The 27,650-nt window shown below is 39.7% G+C and overlaps 1 protein-coding gene across 5 annotated transcripts in view; it reads left to right on the forward strand.

Moving 5' to 3' along the window:
* The window catches only part of DIP2C (disco interacting protein 2 homolog C), a 307,685-nt gene that overhangs the window by 203,926 nt on the left and 76,109 nt on the right, over window positions 1-27,650 (forward strand). For all 5 annotated transcript variants that reach the window (XM_027886135.1, XM_027886137.1, XM_027886136.1 and 2 more), the window contains 7 exons: window positions 34-153; window positions 1,048-1,245; window positions 11,086-11,177; window positions 15,026-15,136; window positions 25,144-25,267; window positions 25,902-26,011; window positions 27,354-27,456. In XM_027886135.1, the coding sequence (XP_027741936.1) occupies window positions 34-153; window positions 1,048-1,245; window positions 11,086-11,177; window positions 15,026-15,136; window positions 25,144-25,267; window positions 25,902-26,011; window positions 27,354-27,456 (858 nt within the window). The remainder of the gene's footprint in view (window positions 1-33; window positions 154-1,047; window positions 1,246-11,085; window positions 11,178-15,025; window positions 15,137-25,143; window positions 25,268-25,901; window positions 26,012-27,353; window positions 27,457-27,650) is intronic.

Here is a 27,650-nt window from a genome sequence, read left to right on the forward strand (position 1 = left end):
CGACTGATGTCTCCATTGATCCCTGTCCTGCAGGAGTACCAGTGAGCAGCAGAGTGTCAGCAAAGATTCAGCAGCTGGTCAATACACTAAAACGGCCCAAACGACCACCATTACGAGAGTTCTTTGTAGATGACTTTGAGGAATTGTTAGAAGGTAAAATGACTGTTTTTCAAAAGGTTTGGGGATCTCTTATTAAAAACTCTGTAAAATGTTTGTCTCCTGCATTAACTTTATAGAAAGCCGGTTAAACCCTCCCTGTACTGGCAAGTACCAAAGCACTGGTATTCAGTGGAATCTGTTTGTAGTGAGCTTGAGCATAGTGCTGTAGAGTCAAAAGTCTCTCTAATTTGCTCAGCTCCTGCTTCTGCTTGCAAAGAAATGACAGAAGAGAGTGGAGGAGAGCTTTGCCTTGAGAACATTCAACCGTGGGTTGCAGCCATTGCTTTTGAATACCAGCATGAGAAACACTGTTAGTGAGGGAGCAACATTATATGTTTTAAACATCTTTTGTGTAACAGTGAAGCATCAAAAACCAAATTAAATGTAAGATTAGAAACAAGGATTAAGTCAATAAATGGATTTTTTTTTAAAGAGGCCAGTGCTTTGAGAATTAAGATTTGCCAGGATATGGAAATTTAAATAGCCTGCATAGAGTTTATAAGAAAGTATGTAACAGAACATGACTTAAATCAATCTGTTACTTGTTAAAGTACACTTTTCCAGTAGTTTTGCAGTTCTTCTCATTACTGCATTTTTCCCAAGAAAAAATATTCTCCATCTCTAGGAATAAAGGGTTGATTATTTTGAAGACAAATATATGAATGCTACCTCAGCAGTTTCTTTCCCTGCTTGTAGAGCTATTGTAAGGACAAGCACATGCATTCTCTTCTGCATTTAGTTGCTTGATCTTGTGTTACTTGATCAATACCTTCTAATATGTTACTGTTTTCAGAATATTTTGCGAAGGTAACTTATTCTCTTGATTACACAGGTGTACACAAGGTATAGAATTTACATGGTAACTGTGTATCTTTTCATAATCATAAGTTCAACAGCCAGATCCAAACCAGCCAAAGCCAGAAGGAGCTCAGATGTTGGCTATGCGAGGGGAACAATTAGGTGTGGTTACAAATTGGCCGCCTTCTCTGGAAGCAGCTTTGCAGCGATGGGGGACCATCTCACCGAAAGCTCCTTGCCTAACCACTATGGATACTAATGGAAAACCACTCTATATTCTCACATATGGTGAGCACTCTTCAAACTACTTGTCTTTTGTATGTTTTATCTAGTGTCTGTATACAGTAAATGCATAAATATATAGTTGAAAAAAGACCTGTAATGATGCATCTGTTCAGTTTCTGAGTAGGGTAAGAGAGTTCTGAAGCTGTTGGTGTCTAAGTATGGGGAGCTGAGATGTTATAGCATGATTTATTTCACAGCAAGGAAAAGAGCGGAGTAGATATACCCATGGAATAACAGATTATAAATTAAAACCACCTTTTAAACAGAAATTCATCCTGGGGCAGATTTTCCTGAAGATTAATGTCTAAAACCATTGCCCTTGGATATCACCCAGGCTTTGTTCTGCAGAAGCAGAACCTGGTGTACAAAATTCATCAGCTTCCTGAAGAAGTTAAAATAGGATTTTTTCCATGTTCTACTGACACTGTAGTAAGTGTGATTTGAATTATTCCTCCTGATACGTAGGTGTACAGCTAGCAAATGTACCCCCTTGATATAAATTTGCCAGGATATATTTCAGTGTGATCTCTGGTATGTTGATGTAGTTCAGTGTTTACTACCTGACAATCTATTGCAACCAAGAAAAGCCATATAAAAATAAACAAAAGGATGTCTCTGACAAGTAAGTCCCATATTGCTTCTAATTTTGCCATCTTCAGGGGACATTTGGGAGATGTTCAAAGGAATTATTCTGAATAACTGTCAGACTTTGAAAGCAAGTTGGAACACTTCCATAATCTATTGATACAGATATAAAAAAATATTTTGCTTCTTTTATTTCTGCCTTCTCAGGGACCTTGAGTTCTGTGCAGAGAATGTTGTTACATGCTGTGATATAGAGGTCTGTCTGTTTTGTTCAGTGCTGAACACTGCTTTCCATTCAGACTCAGTGAAGGTCCCTGGCCAAAAAGATGTCTGCTGCAAGTTTGGCATTGAAAATAAAAACTTTTAAAGCATAACAGAACCTTTGCAACTGAGGGTCATGCATGAAACATTTTCCCTTTAGGTACCTTAGAGTTTAAGAAGTTACTTAATTTAGGGGGCGAACATGTGATTCACCATTGATGAATGTTTTTCTTCCTTAAGGACATTTTCTTGGAACTAGGGAAGAATTTTAAAGTTTGCAATTACATGTTTGCAGAAGAGAAACTCATGTCATGTACTGAATGCCCTAAATAAATTGGACAGGGAAGGAAATTAAGATGTTACTGAGAATCAGACCATTTTTCTGAATTTGGGATTCTGTCCAGAGAGTCTGAGCATATGTCCTGCTTTGCCTGAGGCTGTAGGCTGAGCAAATCAACCTGAGGAACTCATCTGCTTGGCTCACAGAGCCACCTAGCCTTCTCTGTCTTAAGATAGCTCTTTCCCCTTCTAAGTTGTCTAAATCCTGAGAAAAACAGGACTAAAATTCATGTTTTCACGCCTTTCATTTGTCAGCACTCTGGGATATGGTTTTACTGTTGCCTTTCAGTAGTTTCCTGAGGTCAGAAAAAAAATCAGTTCTTTTTTTTCCCCTTCTTTTTATAGATAAAAGAAATTACAAATCAAAACATTTCATAGATTTACTGAATTCTTCTCTGCTAGCTGCACTTCAAGCTGACGTTCCTTTTCACTGGAAATGTCCATTCACTATGCCATAGCAGTTTTCTTAAATGACAGCTGCCTTTGAAATGTCCTTAACATTGCAGCCCCCTGCCATTTTATCGGTGGCTTTATGTATGATTTTGCTTTTGCTTGTCCACCTTCCATGTTTGCAACATTTTCTAGCAATTGCATGCATGGCATTTTTTAAAGTTGAACATTAATAGACATTAAGCCTTGAACTCACCAAAGCCACTCCTACTCATGAATTTTTATCCTTGTGCATAGTTCCACTGGTCCTGGTAGTGATAAACTGTTGAAAGATGAGCTTAATCACAGTCCTACCACATGTGACACTGAATTTCCTCATGTGCATGCTATGATCAGGTGACTAAAACCTTACAATATCAACATTGAGGACTTTTAGTACCCTCTGATTTTGTGCCTCACAATTATTTTTAGGGTTTTTTGCCAGTCTAAAGAAACACCACTACCAGAAATTTTCATTTGTTTGACAAGTGTTCAAGAGTTCTAAGAATAATTCTTATTTTCTGGAGTTTGGTCTTTGACATATTGTTAACATGGTCACTATGTACCATCTCTTGAATATTTTGCCTCTGTTTGCTGCTTCTGCTTCAGTCTTTTCTCACACCCCTTGTCTTCATGGAAATCCTCTTCCTTTATCCTCCAGCTTTCCAGTTAAGAGAAGGCTTCTACACGATGTCTTTTGATCCCTACTTTTTTTGTACTCGGCATCTTCTCTAGTTTCTTGTCTGCATGGATGAATTGCAGCTTTGCCTGCTTATTCCAGACTCCTTTCCATCCTTTCAAGATGGATTCCAGGGGTGTCTCTGTAGCTGTCAGCTAGATCATAGCCCATCTGAGTAGGAGTTCTAATTCCCTTAACACCAACCATATTTATCTCTTCTTCAGTGGATTGTTGCAGTATTGTCTTCCTGCCCATCTCTTGGGCTGTAACTACAGTATCATACACAACCCCCAATTATTTATGTTACAGTAATTCTGTGTCCAAACCTCACAGGTTATTTTAGGAGCAAGTCTTTTCAAATGCAGGTCTTTTGCCGCATCTACAGGGTGAAATCTCATCCCATCTGCCACCTTGGTCTTGGTTCTTAACATCAGACTCTCTCTGGCCCTGAAAAATGTTACATCTATCCAAGATGCTTTCCTGTTTGCCCTTGGTGGCCTTGCATTGTGAAAAGCAGCTCTCTGAGAGTCCACAAAACTCTCCTTCTCCAAAGCCTTCCTCACAGCTTCTTTGCTGTCCTGCCCAGAGGCATCTGTGAATGGTCAGACCAATGGGCAAGCTGTGATATGCCATAGCATGACACTGGTGCTATAACACGACCTTGTATGATTTTCTGGAATGAATTTCTCTACCTAATGGTAGCTGATGTGGATATGTGTCAGTGTGACTTTAAATGCTGAGTGCTTTAGATTGTGAAGTGCTGTTGGGCCATAGGAGTAACTAGTTTAAAGAAGTTACTCTTTCAGCTCTTGCTTAAAACTGGCTCTGCCTTTCCATTTCTCTGAAAGAATTTATCTAATTTGTAACGCCTTGTGTCTCCTATGTCTTTTTCAGGATGTTTTTTGAGCTCCTTTTCTTTATAGCATGTCAGGACTGGTTTTGTCCATGTGTCTGAGAATAGTGGAGATAGAAGAAATGTATAACTGCACTTGCAGACTTGGTCTTTATTTTCAAGAAAATGTTTGAAGCGTTTTGCCTCAGTTCTTGAAATTCTTCTCAGTGCCCCAGTTGTAATCTTTATTTAATGTACTCAAAACTCTTAAATTCCTTCTAGTGAATGAAACACTATGAATATTACTTATTTCTCAAATATTTTGTTCCTCTGGGAACTTGTTTAAGTGGAGAACATCTTAGTTAAGTTGTTCTCAATCTCTTTATAAATCAAATCACTGAATATGCATAAATTGAAATGTCTGAGATATGGAAAGGAAATATGTCTTTATCAGGCTTTATATGAGTCTGAACTCTGACTGGAAACCTAATACATGCTTTGAAGAGAAGGAAGACAATTTCTGGCTCAGACAAAGTTAATCAGAGTAGTCAGTCATCTGGTTTTTGTATTACTGAAGTGCTTAGTGATTTCTTAGAGGACAAACGTGAATAAAGGACAATTAAATCCTATATAGTTCTTATGCTATCACAGTTACTTTTTTTACTTAAAATAATTATTCTAAAAAGAATCAGAAAGGCTGGGGAAAAAGTAAAAAGCCAAAAGTAATTTAGGAATGAGCAAGTTTGGAGCTTTCTTATTGTAACTATTATTAAAAACAACAAAATGAGTACCAGTTAACTTTGATTTGAAGAATCTCATTTCCTTTATCTGACACTTTCTGTAACCAGATTTTTTAAAGAACGTTTTTAGTAGCTCCAGCATAGTGTTTCTTTCCCACGTTAGAGGCCCACTGGAGACAGCAAGGCTAGCAAAAAAGAGCAGAGAAGACTCTGGACAGAGGATCATTTTTACTTTATTCATTTGGATTCTGTGGAGAAAGAAATGCTTGGAAAATGACTTTTTTTTTTTTTTTTTTCAAATGAATTGCCAATTTAAAAAATAACTTTAGTGCAGCTGTAAACATATTGAGTCCAAAATAATTCTGCCTCAGCAGAGATGATGTTGCTTGTACTGGAGATATGGTGGCACGTCTTAAAGTTAAAAACAAGTCAAAAATAGCCAGCCCCAAGCCATGCTGCACCTACCCCCTCCCCATCCTTGCTGCAAGAATCTCCTAGGCCAGGAATTTCATATTAAACAGAAGGAGAGAGATGGATTTAAGACTCTTCTGATCAAGTAGCTACATAACCAGACTGTCCTTATCTCTGAAATGACTCAGTGCTCAGAGATACAGATAGTCATGGTTTAAATCTCTAGATAGATATCTATCTTATGATTGTTTAATACTTTAAACCTTTATTTCTTTAATAAAAAGGTAGAAAATTACTGCATTATATGATTCAGACTGCAGTGTCCAGCACTGTAATAGCAAGGTTACCTCTATTCTGAGTATGTCTGGAGTCTTTTATTCTCTGCAACAGAACATTGTTGTTCTTTTTATTTGGATTATTTTATCCCAAAATGCAACAACTTTATTTGCTCCTCAGGATGAATCTAAAGAGTTTATGAAGAAAGGGTGAACAGAGCAGTAGAGCTGGGACTGTTCCTTTGCAAAGCAGAAAAAGAACCCATCTACCTGCGTATCATTAGGAAGTTTGCCATTCACACCACATTTAATAAATACTGTTGTTTCTGTTTAATATAAGGAATGTCATACTGTGATATTGAGAAAGTGAATATTTGACAAAATTATTTGCAGTTAAACTTTGGCAGTTTCGCAGTTGCTGAGCTCGGAGATTGGTAAGCAACCACTGGTTTGGTTTTGTTGAGTTAGTGCTGTGTGGTTCTGAGAAGCGTCCTGAAGACGATAAGGAAATTCACTGTGGTTTGTTTTCTCTCTGAGTTTTCTCCCTTATACAGCTTTTCTCTTAAAACCTTCTTTACATTCAACACAGACATTTGGTCCTTTTAAAGATTTGCAAAGGAAGAGGAAGGGGATTTACTTCAGTGACATGTGGAAATCATCTGATTTTTGTTAACAGATCCCTTTTTGTGCAGTTTTTAACACCTTGTGGTTTCATTTACCCTCACGTGTTGCTTAACCAGATGGGACTGGGGCTTAACTAACTACGCTTGCTAAATTTTAGTTGGTTAAAGATGCTACCCTCTGAATAGACTGTTAAAAAAAGAACAAGACTGAATACAAGCAAAATGTAAGATATTGCTGCTGTAGAGTTACTACTGATCAACTAAAGCGAAATTCCAGTGGCAAGAGAAAACGGACTTGCCCCACATGTGTGTTAACAGTGTTTGCCACGGCTGCCTGAAAGCGAGATGCTGATTTCCATCCTGTCCTACTGAGCATATCTGCATGTGTGATGTCTGACAGATATGGCTCAGATTCAGAGGCGTAGTGGTACTTGCTGTTACTCACTGGGCAGTGGAAAGACTCCACTTAGTTTGCAAGTGTGTGAAGAACCTCAAAACCCTCCCTGCATAAGCATGCTGCTGGGACAAGAGAGTCTGGCAGCAGCACTGGGCAAGTGACAGACATGGCTAAGGGAGATGCAGTCATCTTTAGAAGATTTATTTCGTTAAATGCTTAAGCAGTTATAATTTAGGCAATGATAGATGCAGAGAAAAGCTTAATTTCTTACCATCTCGTGGAGTTATAAAAGATCTTAGAAGGCAGCAACACAATTAGCAGCTCCATGGGAGGTAGAAACAATGTTATAAATTCTAGTAGCAACAGGGTGTGTGTTAAATGCCTGTTGTTGCGGTTTGTTCCACATACACCTACCAGCCTGCTTTGTTTGGGAAATAGTTTTGTGACCTAAAAACTGAGGGGTAATTCAGGTTCTTAAATGTCTAGTGCCCTGTGTTACCCACGATATGTGTGTGTGACTGGCAGTCCTTGCACAGGGTCTGCAGAGCCTGGGCCCCTTCTGGAGAGCACCCTTGTGCCTTAAATACCAGTGGACATCCCTGTAGATGACATGCCAGTTCTTCCTTTCTAAATGCAAAAGAGTAGCTGTTAATGTTGGACTACTGAGATCAGAGCCTGGAAGGCACAAATCCTGTCCCAGTACAGTGGATAGGGGTGTTGTTCTGAAGGATCCCGCTGCAGCGGGGATATGGGCAGGAATGTGAAGAGCAGGAGGGCTTGTGGGATCTGGTGTTTATGGCAGGGAAGCAGCAGTGCTGCTCAAGTCTCCTGCTGGAGCAGCACATGCTGTGTCAGCTGCAGAAAGGGCCAAGGGCAGCTCCCTGCTGCAGCGGCATGGGTGGAAGAGAGGAGCTCCAGCACTAGCTGGAACACGGGCCAGTCCACTCACTACCAAAGCTATTGCTTGAGTTTCCCCCATCTGCCTCCCTGTCTTCAGGCCAGCTCATTAGAAGATTAATGGCAGTGTGTTTATCCGAGGAGAGCTGGTGCTTCATTGAACTCCGTCTGAGGACAATGGGGTGTATCCCCAGTGGCTGCAAACAGCCAGCTTCCCGCTGGAGCCCATGTAACGAAGATGGTTTATCCCGCGCGAGGATCGGCCCAGCAGTGCTAAGCCCTGTCTCAGAGCCTTGGATGAAGCACAGCTGGCTGCCTTGCCAGGCCTCCCACTCCCACAGCACAGATGTGGCACCGCATGGAGGTCACAGCAAGGTCACAGCGTCAGGATTTGTGGGAGAAGTTTTAGCAATCGGCTTTTTCTCAGCGACGTCTAATCTCTCGAGTTTGCAAAGGAAGAATTACCCTGAATTGCAACCTAGGCAGAACCAAGGAAGGAAACACTTCAAAGATTTCCGTCTTTATAACATCCTCTATTCCTGAGGGCTTTTATCCTGCAGGCGTTGAGCCCTTTGTGTTTCTCAGTGATGTCAGAGGAGGGAAACAGCCAAAGTGGCAGAATAAACCCATGGCTCAGTCCACCCCTAGTCAGAAACTTGTGTCCCATCCAGCAGCCACCAATCTGGCCCTGATCACCCATACATTCCTGGCTCCAGCTTCTGGACTGCTGCTCCTTTTGTGGCCCTTTTTTAATTTACTTTTTTGGAACACAGTCATATACCCTGCAGAAAAACTTACAGGCTTCCTGTTGAACACGATTCAGTTCAAGATCTGCCTGGACTGTGCTCTGCCTGCTCAAGAGGGTGCCAGGGGGTCTCTGCCTGCCCCTAGCAGCCCCTGCCCACCCTGGAGCAGAGCTGGCAGCAGCTGGGGGCAGGCAGAACCCACAAGGGTTGGAGTGACATTATAGAGCTTGTAAGGCCCTTATATTCCAGCTCCTTTCCAGCTGAAGGCAAACTAGCTACTTCACTCCAGTTTTCCACAGTTTTATATCCAAAGGCACATGCATGGCCAGTTACCCCATCCCCTTAACAAAGGTTGGTATCACAACAGCAAACAGAGAAGGAAAGGGCTGTGGTGACAAAAAATTCAAGTCCTTTCTGACCCCTAGAAAATATTATGGGCATTTTTTGTGCAATTCAAAGTCTATTCAAGCAGAAAAGTGAGGAATTAGGAAGGCAGCCTTGTATACTCTATGTTTCAGAAGCTGAAATAAAATTTTGGCAATAAAAAAGCATCATGACAAAATGTGTGTAAAGATTTGATTATTTAACACTTTACTAGAACGTACTCCTTTAAATTGTCTCAATTTTCGAGAGAACTTAATTTCTGCACTTAGCCAGATCTCTTAGGTGGAGGTGATTGTACTGGTACCTGTGTAATTCTGAAAGGATGTGCTTAAATACTGTAATATGAATAGTTCCTAGATTTTAAAGAAAATATTGTAAGATGTCACATTTGATAGCTAAAAAATTAGTGTATGTCACAAATGCAAATGTAAGACTTGTAACAGATTTAATCTCTATAGTTCAGACAGAACTTTTCACAGCAGCTCCTTATGTGTCTTGAAAAAGGAATTAAAAATTCAATGTTCATTTCAAGCTTGAAAGTGTTTTGTGTAAAGATGGTTCTTTTTTACAATTCAGAACTTTTGCCAGGCTTTTGATTTCCACTCTCCAGTTTCCTGTATCATTACTAATTGCTCTTTTTTAGTTTGTTGCCGCTGAAACTTTAATGCTGGAAAACTATAAGAAAAAGAATATTTGCTTTCTTAAAGCATCCTTGTTGTTATCCTACTCACTTGTAAAGTTCAAGTGTTAACTGTAGCAGCAGGGATGCTTTCAAAGACCTTTCCATCAGATGCAGGTAGTTCTGTCATAGCACCGTGAGGGTTAATCCTGCAGACAGATGCCTGTATCTGTGCTGAATTTCCAGTGGAACAGAACTGAGTTGTGTTTCTTTCTGAGCATCAAGACAGTTCAACATACAAATACTCGAGTAACTTTAAATAAATTAAAAACTTTTCAAAGGATAGTTTGATGATACAGTATTACTGTTTTCATAAGAAATAATTACATTTAGTACTTTCTCAATAAAAAGCAGCAGAGACCCTTCCAATTTTCCTTTAGTGGAAAAAAAGAGAAAATCTGGCCTTCTCATCATACTTTATATTTACATCAGATTTGCACTTAAAAATAATTCAGTAGTATTGCATTTTATAACCAGGATGTGGAGGAACTTATTATAGCAACTGCTTGGCTTAGTTATAAATAGAAATACTAGATGTTTGGGAGCCTGAACTGCTGAACTCCATAGGTAGTCTGTTGTCAGAACCTATTATCGTTTCAGTTATTGGTGGCCATGAATTAAAGATTTGTTACTGTCAGACTGAATACAGCTTAAAGACAATACCTGGGGGCCAGCCAAGCACAAGGGCTGTTAAACTTGGTATTGTTCAAATGAAAGTAACGAGGTCTCTAAACAAAGAGCATCTGAAAGAGCAAAGGTGCCAGTTACTTGAAGGATTAATGAAAGGCATGTGATGTGGGCATATTGATGAGATTACTTTACTTTATAGTATATTGGGATGAGGACTTGATAAGGATCAGATAAGTGTGGTGCTGGAAAGATAAAGCAAGGGAGAAGAGAGACAGTAAGGAAGGGTGCCAGGGGCAAGTGAAATGAAACTGAGGGAAGGGAGGGTATGGAAGCAAGTGAGAAGAAAAAGCCACGTTAAATGGAAGAAGGCCCGGAATTAAAAGTGAAACAGCCATTTGGATGTGCTAAGGTTCAGAGGGTCCCTGCTGCTTCAGTGTGCCCCTTTGGATGTGGGGTGTTCTCTTTTTGTTGGGGTTTTCTTTACTTTGTCTCTACTTCTTGGGATGCCTTTCCTTTTTCCCTTGGTGGCTCGGGGTATAAGAAGTACCATTGGGAAACCTGAGTATCACTCTGAGAGGTCAGTCTGTGCTGAAATGTGACTTGTCCAAGTTGCTACAGCTGAGGTGTCAGGGTGATGTCTGGACTTGATGATGTTCCAGACCCTTCTAACAGTTGGCTTTTGGAGTCAAGATCCAATTTTCTCCAAAGTAAGAAACTTCTGTCATAAAGAAAACTATTCTCCCTTTTTTTTTTTTGAGTCTTGCTGTCTTGAAAAAAGAAAACTTCTTATAAGTAGTGACGTCATATTTAGTTGGAAAACTAATATAAATCTTCCTGTTTTGTTTTTTTTTTCAGTTTCTCAGGTATTCTTTCTCTTTAATAATCTTGTAAAACATAGGAAGTTTTAAACTAATTTCAAAAATTTTATGTTAATAGGCAAACTTTGGACCAGAAGTATGAAGGTTGCTTACAATATACTGCATAAATTAGGCACAAAACAAGAACCAATGGTACGACCTGGAGACAGGGTGAGTATCTCAAAGATTTTTAATTGCTAATAGTTCAGACTTGGTGTAGACAAAGAAAGAATGAGATATTTGGGGTGCTCAGAGGAAATTAGTGGAGTGAAATATTGGGGAGGGGTGGGAACTGAAATCTACTGTTTACTCAGAAGAAGTCTGATCATTCAGACAGATGTTTTGAGCTGCAAAATAAATAACCTGAGCTGATACTCCCTGAATAGTAGCTTGAAGTTGTGGCAACATCAACAATAAACATTCCCATGGAAAGTGATTTTTGGACATAGCACAACAGTCTGTTTAGCAAAATCTTGCTTATGGAGCCTGGAGGTGTCATGTGGATAAAAAACTTCCTTACTAATGACTTTGTAGTTTTTGAGATGATAAAAACAAGAGAAGCATTGTGGAGGACAAAGTCAAGCAAAGTAAGCACATTTTGGCAGCTAGTTAAATAAATAAATGACGCTGACTGGTAACAAAGAATATTTCCATTCCTAGTTCTTGACTATGATGCTGCTACTGCTTGAGGCTGAATCTAAGTGAATGGATACAGCCCACAGAGTGCAAGAGTCACAAAGGTAGCACTTCAAGGTGTTAAATGAAGACAAGAACATCCTATGGTTTTGCTAACAATGTACTTACAAACCCCTCCCTTTGTCTGCAAAGACTGGCTGAGCCTGCTGCCCTTTTTGTCTGCCAGAGTGTTTATAGAAAATTCCACAGGTCCCACTTCAGCTTGGATTTAAGCTGTGGAATGGCTATTCCAGAACAAATTTGTCAGAAATGCAAATTTTAGTCTCCTGTCCTAGTGCTTAGGGTTGTGAGTGTGGGATTAAGTCTTTCCTCTGGGGTCTGATAGCAATTCTCAGACTCTTGGTTCACTTGATCTTCTTGTGCCACACGTGAGAAACACACGTGTCTGAGAGTTTCAAGAATGAAAGCATGCAGTAACACTTCCCAGAAGGAAAAATGAAAAAGAAAAAAAAAAAGGGAAGAAAAATGAAACATGACAGTCCTTCCTGTGTTTCTTTTTGAAATTAATCACAAAGAAAATAGCTAAACGATCTCTAGATCCTTAATCTAAATTGCTTCCTACAATGGCATTCAGCCAGGACTAGGATCTGAAGAATCTCTTATACTTGACTTACAATTGTGTCTCTAAGCAACAGCAGAAGCACCAAGTTGTTCTGGTGTACACATCAAAACAGTCCACCCAGAAAGCTACAAAAGGAATAAAGTTCATGTATGGGCAGTGTGCATCTCTCCTTATCTGCTGTGTGCTGCCTGACTATCTTTGTAGTCATTTACAACAGCGGTCATTGGCATCTCCTAACATTAAGGAAGGATTTGTGGATAATTCAGGCTGAAAGCTGGAAATTTAGCTTGTGCAGGACACATAAAGAACAAATTGCAGCTCTGCTAAATTAAGTCCACCTAGATTAGAGTGAAACAAATGTTTACAGCTGAGTGCTGAAAGCATATGTTTTGTGTTGTAAAAGCATCTTGCCTAGCGTCCCTGTGTAACAGAACGTGATCATTTGAAGCAACTTCACATTGAAGATGAGGTGTTACTGCACTTCTGATGCTCTAGGCTGTGGTTATTCTGGCTTTTATGCCCCTATTGTAATAACATAAAAGCCTTCTGACCTTTTTGAAGGTGACTTTTTATTCTGGCATAATGTATGTTGTGTGGCAACAGTTAAAGGCAGTTTTTACATACTAAATTAAACACAGCATATATTTCTGGTCTTTTCTAAATGAGAATGTCATTTTTTCCTTATGTTAATATTAAATGAAATATTTTAATTTTTCCCTTTAAAAATCTCTTTTATCAATACAGTCTCTATTTTTCATGACTACCATTACCTCACCTCTTATGTTCTTTGTCTGAGCCAAAAAATAAATGAACATGCCTGCATTTCATTCCCTGCTTCTGGTGTTATACGTGGCAAACTGCACTTGCCTTCTATAGTAACTTCAGAAATTTAACCTTACATCACCCCAGACAGCTGCCTGGAAATTAAGCTTGCCCTCTGAAATATCTACAAGATAACCAGATTCTCATCTCTTAATATACACTGTATGATTTGTTTTACTTCAAGCTTAGCCCTTTTTGCTTTTACACACATTATTTATTTATTTGGTACAAGTCTGTTAGTGATTAATGTTTCTTGGATAGGAAGTTAATGCCTCTTTCCCACTGGACTTCAGTGAGATTTTTTTCACCTCTGTCAGCTCCTTTGCAAAGATTCCCATCCAAACCTTCACTGCTTTTAAGTAAGCAGAGACCAGTGCAAAACCCACAACCCTCAAAGTATCTTTTAGGGTCTTTCAGATGTTTGCTGGGCTCAGCAAACAGGATTTGCACCTGGCAAAATCCCTGTATTTCCATTTCCTCTGAGGCTGTTTATAGTTTGTGCCTGTAGAATACATACATACATTCTGCACCACCACATCCAGCACTTGGATTGTTTAATGTGCAAGTGTGCAGACAAAGTAGCTGTGTATATGCTCTGACTCTAAACTGTCATGAAGTTAGAATCTTTAGCTTAAAAAACAGTTATTTCAGACCCACTTGAGCAAGGTTGGTTAGTCTTCTTCTAGTTTGAAGAAATCCAGTTAATATATAGAAGGTGACTATCTTAACTGAATTCTGGAAACACGATCTCCAGTAACTGAACCTTGGAGGGTATATGAAAATATCACGATTTTTGTTCAACAAATCTCCTATGGATATCAAAGCAGTCAAAACTCAAGAGCTATTAAGTAGTTTCAGGAAATTTCAAGATGCTGTAATAATACATTTAGGTCCTATGTGTGAGTCCAAAGGAATTAGGTCTGAAATCATTCACCATGCCTTTTGTATGCCACTTCAGTTGACCGTGCAGGATAGTTACCAGCTGTGTTACAGCTGTTAAGGACAAGAGCTGAAAACATCCATCTGACTGAACCAAAACAAAACTGTAGACAGGATCCAGCCACTGAGGTCATTCACCAGTAAGTGAGAGCAGTAGTATTCCCTGCCCTTGCAAGGAGAGCTGTGATCTCTAAGTTGCTGAATCCTCAGTGAGGCCATACACCCTCACCTCTCCTTCCCCTTTGCCTGTGCAGGATCTCAGACATTGTCTGCACTGCCTGCAGGACTAAGCTGCACAGTTCAGCACGCTGGGGGAAGGAGGGCACCTAGTGAGCATAGTGGTGATTTGCTGTGATTGATTTTGGCATTCTTTTATCTAAATAATTCCCCAACCCTAGTCCTGAAGCTGTGAAGTTCAACAAATCCACACCTAGGTTGGGGTGCGTCATGGATATGACGTTTGCTTCTAGATATCAGTTATCTGTGTGCACACAGTGCACAGAAACTTCTGCACTTGAACTACAGTCCAGTCCTAGAATGAAACTGTTGCATGAGGCACAGCATAGTGAAACAAAACAATGTGTTAATGATTGACCTAATGACATAGTAAGTCTGCAACTGGTCACACCTCCGCTTCAGTTTCAGTAACTTCAAGCAAAGTATTATATTAGAATCTAAAGTTCTGTCAAATCCATTTACTTGGTTATTTAACACCAATAAAGCAATCAGTTAATTGAGAACCAGATGAAGGGTATTGTCAATATGGGAAATAAGAGAGCATGAAAATATTTAACTACATCCTAAGTGAAAGTGTTCATAAAAGGAATATTTATCAGAATAAATTCCTTCTGATTCCTCATTTGTCTGTCATTAGGCATTTGAATCGTTATCTTAGAATGCTTCAGTAATCATCTCTATACAAAAGGAAGCACAGGAGCTTCAATTATCTTTATTTTACACCTAGGATAAAATATTTTTAATGTATATCTCTTTCTTTCAGGTAACGCTCGTGTTTCCTAACAATGATCCTGCTGCTTTCATGGTGGCATTTTATGGCTGCCTGCTTGCTGAAGTTGTCCCCGTCCCTATTGAAGTGCCACTTACAAGAAAGGTAGGGAACTGAATTTCTTCTCTGTACTGCATTTTGAAACTTACGTCAGAATAAATCACAACTGAACATAGCTTTTTGTGGTTAACTAACTTGGAATATGAGGATACAAAGAGAGTGCTGTGTGGTGAATTATATATAGTTCCTTCTTTTCTGTGATGAAAAATCTGAAAATGTGCTTGTAGTTTCAGCAAATGCAGGTCTGCCTGAAAAAGGAGAGGAAAATTTTCCAAGATTGCAGCTCTGCCTGTCCTAGATGGATTACCTTTGTAGTCTTTCAAAACACTCTGGTGTTGGCCACTGACAAAGAATCATTGGCAACAACTGCTGATTTTCCACCTGTCCCTGCAACCCAAGCTATGTTATAATGCCACTAGTGCTGTGTGTGCTACTTCAAAGCAGTTATGGAAATGCCTTCTCCTGTGTCTCTATGTGCATATGTGTCCCAAAGCTTCTGTCACCACGGCCCTCTCTGCCAAGGGTGGCATTTGAACAAATTAGGTTCAGGAATTCTTGCCACAGAACACGCATTCATAGAGAAAACTGACCACTGCTAATCAAAAGCCTTTCATGTCCAGTGTTGGTTCAGAGATTCAACCATGTATCCTAGGGAAGCGTTAGGAGAGAAGTTCCAGCCAGAAAGATTGTCTGGGGGCATTGAGAGGAGTGGGGTTGGTGGTGTAGGTGAACCACAGCTGGGACACTTACACTGATGCTGCTGAACTTGCATTTTTTTCAGAGGATATATACCTTGAAGGTTGTCAATACAACAAAATGTGTTTATTCATTACAAGTTTTTTTTGTCATATCCCCTTAATATGCCACGGCTGGCAGCTCCCAAATATCCCCTTGTATAATCACTTTTTTATTAGCTAGCACTAATAATGCTTTACTTTAATTACTTGGTCTGGACTTGTCCACACGAAGAATGTTCTTTAATCTCTACAAGCTTTCCTTTTTAAACTAAATTATTTTGGAAAATGTTGACTGAAGACATAAAGTGTTTCCAAGGAAAGGGCTGGGGAAATGTATTGCTTTACTCGTTTTCAGTTTTTCAATTGCTCCAGTGTTATGGCACCCCAAAAGCAGAAGCTCATATCTTTGTTTCATGAATAGGTACCCTGCCTTTCAAATGAAAGCCATGAAACCAAGATTTTAAGCCCTCACAAAGGCTTTTCAGTTTGCACATCTCATGTAGCAAATTAGCAGCTCAAAATATCTGGGGATTCCTTCGTAGCTGAACGTGTTACAATCTTCCTTACACCTGAGAAGCTGAGTTGATCCCGTCATTTCTCCATTACCATCACACATGCCTTGGCCAACATCTGTGGTGGGCTCCTGCCACTGTGGAACCAGAAGCTGGCAAGGAGAGAAGGGGTGAGAGAAGGAGAGAAGAGCTGGAGGAAGGGGTGATTTGATAAACTGGAGAGGGAGGAGAGAGAGGATGGAGTGAGTGAGTGAGTGAGTGAGTGAGTGAGTGAGTGAGTGAGTGAGTGAATCAGACAACAAAAGGTCATGATCCAGAACAGCAGACATGAGGATGACTGAGCAGAAGGAAGGACACTGGGAACTACAGGAAAGAGGAGACATCAGGTGGCCCATTTTAAACTGGCTAAGACTGGAGGAAAGATGCAGGTGAGCTAAAAAGGCAGTGCAAGAGGAGAGGATGGGACCTCAACCACCATACCTGCTTCGGGGAGTTGGGTTATACTATTTTACTTGTAAAATGTTGTATTTGTGAGCTCTGAGAGGTAGACATGACTGTAGAACAAGGATGTTGACTTTAGTAGAAATACACCTCATTTGCATTGGGCTGTCATCATCTTTCACATCCAAGTGCAGTACCTTCAAACAGGTTGAGGCAGTTGCATAACACTGTGCATTATTTCAATATAAACTAGATATTCTATATGTGTCAACAAAATAAGGTGAGCAAAATATGTACATTTTAATATCTTATGGAGTGCCCAAATGGGTAAATCTGCTTTCATTCTTTGATAAAAAAAGAAGCAACATGGCTTTGAAGGGTGAAAAATCTAATGTCTTTCCCTGTTACTATTTTCTGAGGTTTAATGACATTTTAAAACACATGGATAGGTGTAAATTTGATTTATTTTGGAACATCTGATACCACATCCATCTATTAAACTATAAAATCCAGCTGTCCGAGTAAATATTCTGTGTCAAATGAATAACTTATCCTAATTTGGCTGAATCTCTTGGGTGTTGTTTTTTTTAGAATATGTGTTTATAAATGGATATATAAATAAACACTTACACATGCATGTATATATATTTTTATAAAAGAATATATACAGACTCAGGCTGTTTATCTTTTACCATAATATCAAATTAATAAAACAATAACAGAGATGTCAGTTAAAAAAGCATCATGATCCATAATCTATAAATAAAACAATGTAATCTCACAGCATATACTATTGCAAATATTTTTGCATTTGTTTATATGTAAGGGCAACTGGAGTGGAAACAATGAGATGAAAATCGTGTTCTGAGTAGTCCCAGAAGGAATACCTCTGCTTGGTCAAATTGCAGGGGATTGCTTCTGGCATCCGTGGGAAGATGTCATTCGTGTCATCACACAGTGGCCTAGACTGTTCTTTTATGCTTTCCCATTATTTATCCTCTCTTCTACATGCTTCAGTACATTCTGGCATCTTTTGGGTTGCTTTTTGGAAGACAGAAATGTGAGCTAACACATAGGCCCACAATTATATTAGAGGCTTACAGAATAGAGGATGAGCTATTTTAGGGAGTTATATTAGGAGCACATTTTTAATATTAAAAATTTGTATGAGCAGCTTTAGTACTGTTCTACATTTTCATAAGAAGAGTTTTTCACAGCTCTGTGCAAAATTTTGTCCTGGCATTTTAAAAATGAGCAGCAGTGTTTGTAGCCAGATAGACTTCTGGCTTGCAGATTACTCTGCAGACATCTGTATCCATATGGAAGTAAAGGCTTTTGCTTTACCTGCACGTAGATTTTATATGCATTCCCCTTTCTTCATAGCATGACTGTTATTTTTGTAAGACTTTGGGGGTTTTTTTTCCAGTTTATTATTAGGTGAAAGTCCATCTCTCCTTGCTCTTTCCTTCTGTTTTCCACCTTTGTGTTGACAGAATACCTAGAATAATCCCAGGACTTCAAGAGACCTTTCTGACCTAGCACCTGGGATGGATTGCCAGAATACCCAGCAACCATGCAACGTTCTTCAGTTTTATTCCCAGAATGCTTCCTGGTGTTCAGCAAAGACCTGGAAATTGTCATTCATACAGTATGGTTTTGGCTCTTTAGATTTGTAACATCAGATCTAAAATTTAAAACTGAAATAGCAGGCTTTTTTCAAATACATCGAAACTAAATCTTTATTCTAGAAGCAGCAATCAGGGCTTCCGTGGTCATTGTAGTGATAAAACAAGCAGCATGTTTTTTTCTTCTCTTTTCCCTACATCAATAGCATTGAAATGCTTTTATCATCAACACTCCCCAAAATTGTTATATCTAATCCTCATCCCTTGGTTTATGAGGTCTGTTCTTTCATAGTCATGTCCCTCTCTCCAAATTTGCTTGTTTCCCAAACATTAGCAAGTAATATGTCCTATACAACATCTCTTCCTTCAGCACTGCCACTTTTGTTAATCTTGTCTGAAGCTGGAGTATTTGTTTCTTTGTATGTGTGATATGATGTGACATGCAAACTGTATGGCATAGAACAGGCCATCAAAATAGAAGATGGGACAAACAGTGATTTACTTTGTCCCTTATGAAAAGATCTAAAAATACAGTTTTGATTTCTTCTTCTTTAGATTTTTTAGGTCAATGTTTTTTTTCCATTTGATGGGCGCCATGCAAATTGTTATTATTCTCTTCTGGTACAGTCAGGGGAGTTAATCAGTTTTAATGTGAAAATAACATTTTTGTCCTCCAAGCACATTCATAGTTATGCTCAGTCACATGCTGTGAACATATGAACAAAGCAATCCCACATGCATCTTTATGGCCTCCTTATCTTAGGCAGAATTTGTGGCAGAGTGAAACATGAAAGCATGCAAAATTTAATTTCTCACTCAAAATGCTGTTTCCTAGCATCTTAGATTTAATGCTCTGTGATCTTAGCAGGCATTTCTGTGCTCTTCCAGACACTGGCTCTGACACTGTGGTTGGAAGAATGTGCCTGTGTGTTGTCATAGGAAATCTGGAGATACCCATTCCAGGACACTTCAGTTTTTTTAAAGGATGCTTCATACAGGGTAAAAACTGGTTTTCAGGAGCACTTTTTATTCAGTTCTGAAAGATTATTAAAGCTTCAACAGTAGCCAGGGAGGTCTATCTCTTTCAAGGCAGTGAAATTGTCCCAGTCACGTCTTCCTTTCAAGGAAGATTTCTATTCCAAAGGAAATACACCTTGACATCTTTTCTAGTGTTTCAGGGCCTGAGATAAAATGAGCTTTGCTTCCTCTCAGCTTTAGTCATCGTTGGGCTGTAGTGCACCCGAAACACTGGAGCTCAACATACTTTTGAACATCTTTTGACAATGCATCTCTCTCTCCCCTGGATTTAAAATATGCACAAAATGTTATATATTTTTCTTTCAGTGACAATCTTCCAGTCTCTCCAAAGAATATAAGTTTCCTCAGCCTCATGTGAGCCCCTGGAGCCTGTCTATCCTCTTCATACACTTTGGCAGTGGAGCACTGAGCAGAAGTCCTTTCTCATTTTGCCACAGATCCTTTAAAATCTGTGTTTTCTTATTGTACTTTCAAGTTTAGGCAATCATAGTTTCCTAGAGGGCATATCACATTTCATGCAGTGTCCCCTGCCAGAAATAGCCATTGTCTTACTTTCCTTAAGACTTCTGGACGTTAAGGCTGCTCATGGTTGCAGATATCACATGCAAGTTGCAGGCAGATACCAAAATGGTTGTCCAACTAATTTCTTCATCTTAAAACTGCTTATGAAGATTGCATCTGCATTGTGTTTAACTTTGGTTGAGGTCTTTGAGATCTGTTCTGATGCCTTTTCACTTTTGACTTTTATGTCTAATAGTAACCCTATTTGTTCTTTACCAGCAAGTTTTTGGTAGCATAAGGGCTCTGGTGCTCAAATAAGCATTGTAACAGAAAACAAGATTAGTTCAGTCTGTGATGCTCCCCCACATAATTCTCATTTTGAAAACAGTCTGGGATTTGCAAGTGAACAGAAGTACCCTTTATCAGGCCAACCTTTGCACAGGCTGTCTCTTCTTTCCTTTCTTATTAGATAAGGACATGCACTCTCAGTCACGGAGACAGGATCATAATTGTTTTCCTTCACATAGATACTCTCACAAAGCATTATAGAAATGACATTAACAGCATGCTGAAATGCAGCCACACGTGGGATTTTTTTATCCTGACAATGAATTAGCACTCCCTACAGCAGGAAGAAGACAATTTGCCTCCAGGTACAGGTGAAAACCTTTAGGTTTCACCCTAAAGGGGTGAATAAAGACTTTAATAAAAGTCTTTAGAAAACTTTGAATGGCTGCCTACAGCAGAGAGGGTTTCCAGCTCTCTTCATCCAAAAGATTGATCTCTCTAGGTATGTGCAGACATAGTCTGAAGCTATGCACACCTCAGTTTCTGTACCTCAGCGAGCATTGTGTGCCTTCAAGAGATGTGAAATGATAGCTCCAAAGTCAGCAAGTGGTCTCGAACCTCATGCTACAATACCTCAGCTCTGTATTTTGCCTTCCATCTGCATTACGTGTCATTTCAAACTGTGAATTGTGGAGGATTTGACAATGAGCATCACTGGCAAGTCTCCACCTGTCTGTGGTTTGGACTGCAATGAGTTGTTTCACCTGGTCTCCACTGGTTTCCTGAGGTTTTTCTTACCCTACAAAATTCAGGAAAACAAAGTGTTTGTGACAAGTGGGGAGTTGCCAAAGTGGCAGATTAGCATAAATTAACAAAATAACAAGTAATACTGCTGACAAACCAGTGTGTTGTGAAAATCTATTCCATTTACAGGCAGGAGAGTAATTTTATTTAAGACAGGAGGAGGATATTGGGTTTTTTGGAGGGAAGATTATTTGATTGTATTTTTTTCTACTTATAAAGTAGTTTTCAGCATGCAACCATTCATTTCACATTATTCAAAAGGCAGGCCGATAGCTTGTCTCTGAAATCTGAAATAATCAATGCCTTTAAAGTCAGTAGCTTTATTCATGACCCTCATGGGAGCTTTGACTGCTTCAGGCAAAGGACTGCATTTTTAACTCAAACTTCATTTTTCAAACGTACAAGTTTTGCCCAAGGTCTTCAGTGCTCTGGGCCTGTCATGCTGAGGTACGAGGAAGAGCAAAGACTATCGTGTTCACAGGATTGGGTGTGTAGGTAAGGTTGTGGTGTTTATGTGGGATGTATAGAAGTTTCAGATCTTCTGCCTACTGGCTGTCAGTCCAGTGTCTCAACAATTTCTTCTCTGGGGCAGCAGATATCACAGGAGCACCTGCATGGGGAAAGGGATGTCAACCCCTTCTTCATGTCTCTGTTCTCTGCAGTAGTTTTAGCTTATAAGTCAGGATGAAGCCATCAGAAGCAGGCAGAAGGTGGTGATAACTAGTTAGGAGGTGTGGGAGACTGAGGCTGAAAATGGAATTGGTGAACACCAAGTAGGAGACTGCTGGAAAGTTTCACTGTGTTCATACTGCAGAATCCTCAACTCCTGTGGCCTTTGGGAACACTGTCTTATCACAGCACCTCTGCTTCAGCATCTTGATTTGCCTTTTTCTTGCAAGGCAGGATTTAGTGTGGCCACCAAGGCATGGCACAGGATTTAAAAGTCTGTAAAACACTCTAGTTACTGTCACACCTGGTGAAATTCTTCCAAGCTCCTATGGTAGTGTTACATCACATAATTGTTTAGTCATGTTTTCCTTACAATTGAAAGAATAACTGCACAGAAAACAGTGGGTTGAAGATTCAGCCCATGTGAGATGGGATTGTCCTCATGTAAAACAATCTGTAAATTGTGATGTGCATAGATTATATTAAGTAATCTGTATGTGTGAGCTACTATAAATGAATGAATAATATTTATGTGAACATTCTCTAAGCCCGTTGGTATGGCACTAAGTGAAAGTGTAGTCAGTCTCTCTTGTGTTATCTAAAAAACTTCACTGTTAATACAAGTTTCCTTTTCTTGTTGTTTTGTTTTGCTATCAGAAGAGAAAAAATATCACCCAGGGCCATGGTATGTGGATGCTCTAAGGTCCACACTTTCTACTGGTTTACTTATGTTAGATTTCTTATGGAATTTTTTAGGTTAATTTCTGCTTATAGAGCTCTGCATTAAATGGAATTTCATTGCTTGAGAATTGACATTTTCTTTACACAGTGGTGAAACAATTTGCTAGCGGTCTTTTATAGGATATACAGTTACAACACTATAATTTAAAATCAAGATCAATGCAGTTGCTGCATTCAATTATAGAATTTATATGCCTTTAATTGGTAGTTAAAAATGCCCAAAATATTAGTAAACATTTTTTAGATTAAATTTAATGGGAAATTTTGGGTAATGGTAGTATGAATCTGATATTTTAAGAAACTCATGACTCTTTTTATAGATGAAAGAGTAGCAGGTCTCAGAAGCTGTCTTGCCCAAGGAGTGAGGTTCTCCATGGAGTACTCCAGCCTTCCTCTTCTTGCCATTCCTTCTGAGGGACCACCAAGGAGAGCCATCTCTCCTACATTGTTCAGGCACCCACATTTCCCTCCTTTGAACAGAACCCAAGAGAGGAGACACCAGATCTCATCCTCACGTGGAACCAAGATCAGATCTGGCTAAGTGCTTGTCACACAGATTTAACAATCCAAATATGGACCAGCTAACACGAGAGTCAGTGAGACAGTAATGGTTGACAAAGTTCTTTAAGTTCTGGAAGCCCCACTGGTGCATGCTCCCCAAAATGTTGTTTATGGATATACCATTATTATTCTCTTGTTCAAAAGATGCGCTCATTGTCTGGTTTTATGTTGGAAAAGATTATACACCAGCTTAAGTTTAAAAAGCCTTCCTGAAAAAGCACCTTTTCATTTTTTTCCTGGTTTTATATGCATTCTGGTTATAGTAAGCAAAACCAAATGATTTTTCTAATTCTGGATGGAAGGAGTTATGTAGCATAGACTTGACAGATCAGTTTATTGTCCCACATTGCTTGCTCAGCTGTCAAAGTTCTGATAATTGCTGCCATAAACATATTTTGAGGTGGTATGGAAAACAAGTAAGCCTTTGCTTTTTTTCTGATCTGATTCCTTCTCCGTTTTAGATGATTTTATTTGACTACATAAAATTTTCATTAAAAATTAGTCAGATAGGCTCTGGGGCTTTCATCATAAAATTTTGTTTTGAATAAATTATTAGATTAAGGCAACTGTACAGTATTTCTGGTTGTTTGCATGGTTAAGTGTACTTTAAGGTTGATGTAGAATCGTTCTGTGAAGAAAGGGTTAATACTTCTCTGTGCATTTACATCTCAGGTTTTGCTCTGTTGAAGAACCTAGTGAATAGATGTAAAGTTTATAAAATAATCATGGCAAGATACTATACATACAGCAGGCATAATGCTGTAGAAACACAGCATCTCCTAAAGAACAGCTATGGCCTAGACTTGAAAATCATCGCATGACTTTTTAGCCTCAGTGCCTACACGCCCTTGATGAAAGTAAAATGTAATGAACTTACTCTAATATTGACTTACTTGACTATATGTAGTGCTCCTGAAATGTGTCTGTAACTACTCAGTGAAATGGTTATTGACAAATCAGGTTAGATCAGCAATTATAGGGATACTGTCACCACTGTATGCCCATATAGCATCTTAAGGGTTTAAAGCTTTCTCCAGGTGGAAACATCTATATTCCATATTATCTCCCAGAATTGTCACAGAGTCACAGAATGGTTGGGCTTGGCAGAGATGTCTGAAGGTCACCTAGTCCATCTTCCCTCCTCAAACAGGGCCACCTAGAGCAGGTTGCCCAGGACTACATCCAGGTGGCTTTTGGATATCTCCAAGTCTGGAAACTCCACAACCTCTCTGTGCCAGTCACCCTCACAGTAAAAAGTGTTTCCTGATGCTCAGAGGGACCTTCCTCTGTTTTGGTTTCTGCCCATTGCCTCTGGTCCTGTCACTGGGCACCACTGGAAAGAATCTGGCTCCTTCTTCTTTACACCCTCCCTTCAGGTGTTTGTACACACTGATGAGATCCCTTCTAAGCCTTCCCTTCTGTGGCTGAGCAGTCCCAGCTCTCAATCTTTCCTCATAGGAGAGTTGCTCTAGTCCCTTAATAATAGAATGGCCTTTGCTGACTATCACCAGTCGCTCCATGTCTTTTACTTGGAAGCCCAGAACTGGTCCCAGCACTAGAGATGTGCCTCACTAGTGCTGAGGGGAAGGATCACCTCCCTCAACATGCTGACAGTGCCTCACGCAGCCCAGGACGCCATTTACCTTCTTTGTGCCAGGCACATTGCTGTTCATATTCAACTTCTTGTCCACCAGGACCCCCAGGTCCTTTACTACAGAGCTGCTCTCCAGATGGTGCTGGTGCAGGGGGTTGTTCTTCCCCAGGTGCAGGACTTTGAATTTGCCTTTGTTGAACTTTGTGAAGGCCTTGTCTTCCCATTTCTCCAAGGATCCCTCTGGAAGGAACAACCTTCTGATACTTGTCCCAGCTACTCGTCATCATTTCTGAAGAGATATGAGAGCAGATGCCATCTGATGTCTTCTATTCTCTTTATGTTTTATGTTCATACAGACAGGAGGATGTCTAGATTGTGGAATTCCTTTGTCAATGTACAGATGAGTTTTGATAATCAGCTAAAAGGAAATCAACTTAAAGGAAAGAGACTATCTTCTTCTCAAGATAATATGCCCAAGGACAAAAATTATTTCAGCCTGTAATCACTTCTAATCAATTCTGTGTGTTTTGTCATCTCTTAGGATGCAGGAAGTCAGCAAATAGGCTTTTTACTTGGAAGCTGTGGAGTTACTGTGGCCTTGACCAGCGATGCATGCCATAAAGGACTGCCTAAAAGCCCCACAGGGGAGATACCACAGTTTAAAGGTAATCTAACCCTTACTTTTAGTGGCTTTCACTGGTCATTTACTACAACAGTAGTAAACATTGCACTTGTTTAGTGGCTGTGGGTGGGGATCAGGCCCGTAATGAAACACTTGCCACAGGAGCAGCTGTTCCTGCTGGGACACCAGTGCCCCGGTGTGTCACTGCTGGTGGTGATGGCTGTGCCCACCTCATGGCTGGAGAGCAGCACCAGTGCTCCCAGCCTGTTTCTCTGCTGGCTAAGCTGGGCTTCTCAGATCATCTGTAGCCACAAGCAAAATTAAACCAACAGACTTAGGACTGTATTAGAGGAGAAGCATTCTTACGATTCAGTCCTAGAGCTACGTGTAGGGACAGTAACCTCCAGCAGGAGAGTGGTAATGAAACTGTTTGGGTCCATAACAGCTTGAACTGCCTGGCCATTTCCTCAGGGATTGTCTGAGAAGACAAGGATAGCTGTGTTAAGAAAGCAATTCTGGAAAATCTTCTTTCCCATACTGCATTGAGGTTCAAAAAGAATCAATGTTTAGGTAATGGTGACACAGGCATTTGAGGAAAAAAGCTTTGTCGGGGAAGACTTTTGTCTTATCTTACCCAGCAGAAACTCAACAAAAGATGACTTTTGTCTGTACCTCAGGCTGGCCAAAGCTGCTGTGGTTTGTCACAGAGTCTAAACACCTCTCCAAACCGCCTCGTGACTGGTTCCCACACATCAAGGATGCAAACAACGACACAGCTTACATTGAGGTGAGTTAATGAAGATGCATCTTCTCCTCGAATCATTACATATGGCACTTCTGCATTAGGTAAACATCATTATTCATTCACTAGTCACAGAAGCAAAGAACATCCTGGCTTAGCCTGTTAATAAGTAATACTTTACAATAGATTAGACTGATACTGATTTCAGAAAAGTTAATGGATTGTTAAATTGCATTTTGGGCATTTCTAACTTGAACATTTTTATGTTGTCTATGTGGCTGCTGCAATACTATATTAAAGTTGCCTTGGCCAGTCTCAGTCCCGTTCACAGTGTGGGCTTGCTTGGGATTGACAGATGACAAGTTTCACAGTGAAGCTTCAGTTCTCATATCACAACCTTCAGACTCTTTGAAAGGGAAAGAACTTCTTGTTCCAATGGTTGCCTATCACTTACTGCTTTGTGAGTCATACTCCACCCCAAAAGACCAGTAGCAGGAAGGGAAAGTTAGCAATGCTGTTAAGTTTAGTTTTCCTCCCTTTTTTTTCCCCATCATTTTCTTCTACTTCTGCATAGACTCAAATGCCTTGAATTCAGTGGTGTTAGTATTGGATTTAAATGATTCTTCAAAGGGACTAAGTTCAAGTGAATGGAGCAAAGGTATTTCCTGTCATTGTGCAGTCAGAACACTGGGCTAGAGAAGCAGAGATGTCTCAGTTCTCAATCTTGTGATTACCGTCATCATGGAGAAAGACAAATGTTTAATTTACTAATTGCCACTGAGAGTTTTCAGACTCTTGCATAAAGTCAAAAAATTATTGCAATCATCCCAAATGGTCTCCCACCTCTTTTATCTCCTTTTGTCTCATGAGTCTCATATTCTTCTCATCAAAGAGCATGTGTCTTTCAGACTGGATACATATAGATTATTATTACACCACCCAGCAAGGATTCTGAGGTCAGCTCTTATCCCATGCCTTATAAGATGCTCAGGGGAGCTCAGGTTTATTGGTTGGCCTATAAAATGTAACGTAAACACTGAACAGACTGAACTAGGTTATTCTCTGCTAAACCTAGCCAGTCATTTAGTCATTAACATGGTCAGGATTGTTAGAATTATATTTCTGTAATGCCTGTTTTCAAACAACAGATGGATTTCAGATATCAAGCCTGGGAAGCTTCAGTCAAAAAGAGAAAGCCTATCTGAAAAGAAAGTGTCTTTTAAAAAAGAAATGCCTGCAAAACTCCTCAATACTGCTGCCTTCTTTAAATAGAGTCATTAAAGGTGCCCATCATTCACCTGCAGAGGAAACACTTTAAACATAGCTATTAAATAATGGAAATAGGGCAATTATTGCACATTGACTTTCCCTGCTTATTTCTTTTTAGTACAAAACATGTAAAGATGGAAGTGTGCTTGGGGTGACTGTGACGAGGATTGCGCTGCTGACACACTGCCAAGCTCTGACCCAGGCATGTGGATACACAGAAGGTATGGAGTACACTTCCCTTGCATTATCCTTAAGATCTAGTGGGAATTGTAGCTTATTTCTCATTAGCTTATTTCTCATCATCTTATATTTTACATAGATTTTCTCTAAAAACCTGATTTTTTTTTTCCGTTTGTTTTAGGAAATATGCCCACATTTAAAATATCTATAGGAGAGGCACAAAATAATGTCCTAG

This window comes from Empidonax traillii, unplaced genomic scaffold (genome assembly GCF_003031625.1).
Source record: "Empidonax traillii isolate 1590-97213 ecotype Southwest subspecies unplaced genomic scaffold, ASM303162v1 scaffold178:size2223814, whole genome shotgun sequence".
NCBI lineage: Eukaryota > Metazoa > Chordata > Aves > Passeriformes > Tyrannidae > Empidonax > Empidonax traillii.